Here is a 6836-nt window from a genome sequence, read left to right on the forward strand (position 1 = left end):
TTTTATTCCTGTTCATTTCTTTCTTTTTATTCAAATTATTTAATTCATTTAAAATATTTTGGCAATGAAAAGCTCCTTCTGATTCTAGTAAAATTAGTTTTGAATGGAGCACGATATGTTCGCCTTTAATCGATATGTATGTATGTATGTGTTTAAAAAACGTGCACTAAATCGTTCGAAAATTAATGCAATAAAGTAGATTACACGAAAGTTTTATTTATTTTTCAAGCAAAAATCTACTAAAATTAAAAAAAAAAATGTAGCTTTTTACCAGCCCAAATTTTTTCTATAAATTTTGATAATAATTTAACAAATTGGCAACCTGTGCCTCACCCTTTGACCGTTTATCGCGCTAACACCTCGTCGTCTGAGTCAGAAACTTTACACCTAACTAACCTTTATTAGTAGCTCAGTTGCATTCGTTGCAAAACCATTCGCTGTTGAAAGCATTGTGTTTAGTATATTTCACTTGTAATCGCTCGAACTGATAAGAAAATGATATTAACGAAATACGATTTGCACGCGTTCAAGGAAGGAGAATGTGATACTATCATTTTAAGAAACTCCGACTTAAAGCAAAGTGATGTTAATATAATCGCTAAAAAATTTTCGCGTTTAGCTTATTTGGATTTATCTGACAACGGGGAAATTGGTAAAAAAAAAGTGCAATGAAAATTAAAAGAACAACAATTGCATTGGCGTTCGTTACCTTAATAAACATATGTACATATGTGACGCCGCACGAAGGAACACACCTTAGGGTCTTTTGCGAAATTTTACGGGATTTTCAGCACGTTAAAGATAGGGATGCAAACGATGCATCGGTGTTTTTGAAACATCCGATAATATCGGTTCAATATTCGATATTTGTCGTTGATGTTTACAATTCGATCGATGGCAGTTTTACCGATGTTTTAAATATCGGCTTTAAGGTGACTCTCCGGCTTTCTTTCGCTATGTTTGACTGGCCTTAAATGTACTATTCATTCAGAATGTTTTTTTTTGTTATTTATGGTCTTATAACACTTATATTCAACAATTTTATTGAGTTTGAGGCCATTTCTTATGAAAACTGTTATTGAAAATCAACAATAGTTTACAAAGGTAGAAGTTATAACTGCTATTACAGAAATCACCACATCTCCTCAGTGACCGCGGTTGGAGAAGTGAAGTTCAGGCCTAGGATCTTTAGGCCCGAACAACCTTACGATGGTATGCAATTTGATTCTAGTTATAGAAAGGATAATAAAACACCGGAAAATACAATCATAATTATTAAATTATTCAATATTGCTTTAAATTATAAAACATCGGAAACCATCGATATATCGACGTTTCTCTGGCGATCTATTTTAGCCTCGATGTTCTTTTCTCCAATGCATCGAAGCAGCGATCTATCGATGGTACTGCTCAAAATTTGCATCCCTTGTTAAAGATCAACTTAAAATTTAAAATTATGGTTGAAAAACAGCGTTGCCGTTTTGATACAATTGCATCATTTTTGATACTTTTTTTCTAAATTTTGTGATTTGATACTTTTTTGTTGACAAATGCCCCATTTTGATACCTTGGCTGGCAGAAATTAATTTTTGAAAACTATGAATAATATTGCTAGTTTAAATGTAAATATTTTTTTTTTGGATTTGGTAACTCTTATAAGGGAAAGACAACCCGGAATTTCTTTGCAAACGCCGCTGTTATAGGACCCCTAAACAGAGAACTTAGATAGGTCGTTCACTTTTCTAACTAAAAACTGTCAACAGTGACGTGGGTCCCAAGACACTTGTGTACATATGCTCTGACTGTTTGTCTGATGACAGGAGATACTTCGTTTTGTCCTCATTCACCACCAGATCAACAGGCTTTGCTTCTCTAGAAGGCCGAACAGGCGAAGCTTTTTTTTTACCACAACAAGAACGATTTTATCACAACAATAACGATTTGCCTCAGTAGGTTATCGGACGTTTTGTTGTGGAAGCTGGATTTTCCGACGGTGGGGCCAAAGATCCCTTCATTGCCCACCGAGGCATGTCGCTCCAAGCGCTTGAGTGTATCGTCCTTCTCTTCCGGCGAGACGTGGGATCAACCGAGCGAGATGCTGAATTATATCACTTTGATGCAGATTGTGTCCAGATGCTCTTCCACTGGTGTGAAAGATAGTACTCGGTGACGTCGCAAGGTCCCAAGAATTTTTTGTCTTCCACTGTCCATCGCATTCCTTGTAGGGTGGTGATGCCAGCCTTTGCCTTCACGATGGCATCAACCAGCCGGGCAGAGGCACTTTACCCATTCAGGAGCCGAAAAAACGCCATTTTGTATTCGCGATTTTGAATTTTTAATAAGAGATTTCGAATTCGTAATCATCGATCACAAAAACTCTTAGATACGAAGTGTAGTGAAGTTTGAAAAATCATATGGTAATATTATTTTGATCTAATCAGCATAGGGGTTGTTAAGGGTTGTTCTTCCCCTTAGTAACCGTAATTGACTTGATCTAGAAAAACGGTAAAATACGCGACCTTTGTTTAAGTCTATACTTTCCGAAATTGCTTTATTTTTTCATGGGTGCAAAATTTATTCGGACAGTGCATATCCCATATTTAATGTAATAGATGATAAGCATTTAAATGTGATCATTTTACCAAATCGAAACAAAAAATTGATTACAATAATAAAGAAAGTGATAAATAATAACATTAATTGTGCTACTTACAGATTCCGTTAAACTTATTGACCCGGTAACATTGTACCTTAGAAATTGTACAATTATGCGCGATATATACTGCCCGTATGGCCGTAGATATCTGAAAACCCTAGACATTGCCGGCTGTTCAATTAATCTTGAAGAACACCTCATTAAACGTGCATACCCAAGGCTAGAAAACTTGACTCTCAGCTGGAAGCCACGCATTAAATGGCACAGTGTACTTCGGAAATTGGGAAGATTACGGCGATTGACTATAGAAAGTGTTTGCACCCATACCCATAACCGCATATGCCCGCGTCTCTGCCGACAGGGTTGGACAAGTTTCGTAATAGCACTTATGATGAGCGAAAAAATAAAGACGATTAATTTCGGCGGACGTCTCGGCGATGAAAACTTTGCTAAATTAAAAATGCTGCCGGACAGGGAGCTTGGATTTCGTATTTGGAACGGTGCTGCTAACTGCTTATCCAATTTATATACTCTAGAAAACTTATACACACTCTATCTGGAGCATACGCATAACGTAACGAATGCAGATTTGCTGGAACTGATTACGAATTGTCCAAACTTGAGGAAAATCACACTTGATCATTGTGATGGTGTGTCGAATGATTTCCTTTTCAGAGCAGCTGAGTTTTTGAAGGAACGCGATAAGGACGAACCACTTAAACCCCGATTGAATTTGGAGTTGTGCGGCTGCGATAACATTACAGAAAATATACGAGAGGTATGTATACTAAGCACTGGAATGTCTAAGTAAAAGTTCTATAACATTTTCACTGAACTCTCCATCTTTTCCAGGATCCTCAATATGCCCGAGCAGAGTCCGCTATGAGTTTAATTTTATTCTTCGACTGCAAACATCCAACGAGTGACTACCGAAATGAGTAAGTACATATAAAAACGAAGATCGAGAATCCTAAAGTAAAAGCACTAAATCTCTGCTCCACTTACACGCAGCCTCATCATTCCCTACCCGGCACCAAATGTACAACTAAGCATTTACATACTTTTCGAAATCTTTGGAAGGCTTGAACGACCCCTACACATGCAGCCGTTTGCATCTGTTTGCATCGATTTTGAAAACGTTGCCATCGAAGAAGAGCGACATTTAAAAATTGTTCAATTCTTTAAAGCGAAAATTGTGGACAATAACATGTACGATACCTACCTGCAAATCATAGCTGAGGATAAGAACTTTTTCGAAAATCGTCAACCACCCATTGCTATGCAATTGAAGTTAAAATGTAAGGTGGTTGAGCTTGAAACAATATTTGATGATTTTCCCAAGATTGAGCGAGTACAATTGCTACATTGTGTTATTGATGAGAATAAGTTGCCCAAAAACAAGGAAATCTCCAGCGTAAAGAATTTAGAAATAGTGGACGCAAACCCACTTTATTTGTGGACAAAATTGGTGGAGTACTTTCCGAATATCAACGAAATAAAGTTGAAAATCGCATCATTGAATGAAGTATTGAGTACTAATTTGCTGAATGAAGAGCCCAAATTAAAGGGCGTTACAGCACTGGATAACATCACGCGCCTAACTATCTCTGTTGGTATCAAGGACGATTATGTAAAATTATTGGCGGATCTACCGAATTTGAAAATATTCTCTGTCCAAGATAACGACCAAATTACAGGTACGATTCTACTCTTAATGCTTCTCTTGTATTTGTTCCGAGTTTACATACACACATGTGTACATATCAGGGACCGTAACAGTTACAACTGTTATTAAAAAAAAAATGGTTCTTTAACAATAATTTTTTGACTTTTATTTGATTACTCCTTAAATAACACGTATTTCAGAATTTTATTTTATAAATACAAAATAACAATTATTTTTGATTTTCATCTTAATAACCTGCAAATAACAGTTATTTTTGATTTTTATATTATATGTCTTAGATAACTGTTATTGAAAGCTTTTGTTCATAAAAGTCATCAATAAAAATATTTAGTTCAGTGACTTTTACTTTCAAAAGTCATCAATATAAATCAGTCACTGACTTTTCTTTTTAAAGTCATACTTATAAGAAACATTTTTAGGTATACTGCTAAAAATGATCATGACTTTTATACGTATGACTTGAAGAATAAAAGTCACTGACTGATTTTTATTGAAGACTTTTGTACAAAAATCAAAAATAACTGTTATTTGCACATTATTTAGATAAAAATCAAAAATAATTCTTATTTTGGATTTATAAAATAAAAATCAAAAACTTGAATTTTTTTTTAATTTTGCATAAAAATTACAAAAAAAAGTTAATTTTAAAATTTGATTCTCGATGAAAAAAGAAATCGATTGGTATGTATCACTTAGTTGTATAACATTTCCTTCATAGTAAATTTTTCAATGACAGTTTTCATCAATAACTGTTATGTTCGGTCCCTGGTACATATGTATGTATGTATGTAGCATGTGTCTTAAATTTTCTTACTCTAATTTCGTTAGGCAAATACATTTCCGAACTGAATAGAGTAGAGGAGCTGCAGCTATATCTTTGCGAAAATTTAAACAAATATTATTTGTCTGATATATTAAGTTGCCTAGCCTTAAAATCACTTGATATCAGAAAATGTTTTTATACATCCGAAGAACATTTATCGTCGGTACACCTTACGAATGAGATGTATTTAAATTGCGAAACGCTCAGCAAAATCAAAGTTGACTGGCAAAATGAGGAAACAATTATGCTAATACAAATTATTAGCACATTAGTGGACCTTGAAGTGAGCGATTTCATGTATTCTACAATCAGCAGTGATCAAACCGATTTCGCAGAGCGATTTTTTATGACACTTGCCCAGCGTACAAATATTAAAAAGCTTACACTCGAAACTGGTGTGCTAATTAGGCATCTTAATTATTTGGCGCTTTTGCAACACCTAACACATCTGCGCGTACGATATAGTCGTAATTTTGTAGTGACACAGAACTTTTATGAGACTATTGGAAAACTAGTTAATTTGGAATATTTGTATTTGGAAAACTGTGAAGGTTTGTTACATATTGTAGAGAAATGCACAAATCTCAAAGAGGTGAGACTGATTAAGATAGATGATTTCTCTACCACTTTTATTCGTGATCTTGTCAAAGTGTTGAGGCAAGCACGCACCAAGGAGCAGCTTCCATTAAAATTATATATCCTCAATAAGAACAAACTTCCGGCTTTCATGTACAGCGAGCTCAAAGGTGATTACTCGCAGGAAACAATTGTTCTTGGACAAGAGTATGGTTTCGACGAACGATCTACAGAAAGTAATGATGCTGATGGTGTAAGTTTCTATTAGGTTTTATATTGCTTTAAAAGCTATTATGCTTCGTTTACATTATTCCAATAGCACACCTGTCCGATATGGTGGTTCGTTAATGGCATTATGTAAACAGGCAGCGGAATGAATTGATTCCACTAACTGAATTCTCGATCTTTTTTTTAAGCTTTAGTGCATATATTATAAATTAATTTTACACATTTATTTAACAGATCGCTGATATTAAAGATTACATACAAATTGTCAATGTGAAATTTGAAGGCGACCGGGCAAATTCATCATTCGATTACGAGGAATTCATGGATGAAATGACCACTTTTGATTGAAACATGTTATTCGTTGAAGAAAACAAGCGATCGCGAAATGAAAAAGTGAATCTAAATATTTTTGTATAGTTTAAAGACTAGTTACCTACATTGTATATATACATATTTTTTATGGGACAATTCACGTCAAATGACCCAAGCGCGCTGAGTGGTGCAAAACAAGAATGGGAAAAAATATTTGAAAACTATAATTTTTTATATATAATGTACTGGTTCCCATTTTTATGGCGAAGAGTCGGAACGATTTTTTTTTTATTATTCTCAATAACGGTCTTTTTTAATATTGTTTTTAGTCACCTCTATCGAAATGACAGGTCTTTTTATATAGAAATTATTAATAAACAAGTAGGTTTTAAGCAAAAAACCGAATATTTTTTAAATGTCGGGACGTATAAGCAGGTATAAGTGTCCCGATTTTTCATATTTGTACCGATTAAGACCCGATTTTCAGTATTTATTTTTTTATTCATTTATTAAAACTCTTCCTGTACTCTGGCCAAAAACAATTTTTCGTACAA

At 34.4% G+C, this 6836-nt stretch overlaps 1 protein-coding gene across 1 annotated transcript; it reads left to right on the forward strand.

Moving 5' to 3' along the window:
• Nucleotides 1–440: 440 nt before the first annotated feature.
• LOC118743680 lies at nt 441–6592 on the forward strand. The gene is made up of 6 exons (XM_036476443.1): nt 441–652; nt 2716–3434; nt 3509–3594; nt 3668–4353; nt 5172–5995; nt 6205–6592. The coding sequence occupies exons 1-6, from the start codon at nt 496–498 to the stop codon at nt 6316–6318; spliced, it is 2586 nt and encodes an 861-aa protein (XP_036332336.1). The 5' UTR covers nt 441–495; the 3' UTR covers nt 6319–6592.
• Nucleotides 6593–6836: the final 244 nt, after the last annotated feature.

This window comes from Rhagoletis pomonella, unplaced genomic scaffold, assembly GCF_013731165.1.
Source record: "Rhagoletis pomonella isolate Grant_MI unplaced genomic scaffold, Rhpom_1.0 Rhpom_scaffold_00007, whole genome shotgun sequence".
Lineage (NCBI taxonomy): Eukaryota > Metazoa > Arthropoda > Insecta > Diptera > Tephritidae > Rhagoletis > Rhagoletis pomonella.

Coding starts and splice junctions, on each gene's coding strand:
- LOC118743680 (XM_036476443.1), top strand. CDS start 496: ATGATATTAACGAAATACGATTTGCACGCGTTCAAGGAAGGAGAATGT. Junction 3,435..3,508: donor TTACAGAAAATATACGAGAG/GTATGTATACTA, acceptor CATCTTTTCCAG/GATCCTCAATATGCCCGAGC. Junction 5,996..6,204: donor AAAGTAATGATGCTGATGGT/GTAAGTTTCTAT, acceptor TTTATTTAACAG/ATCGCTGATATTAAAGATTA.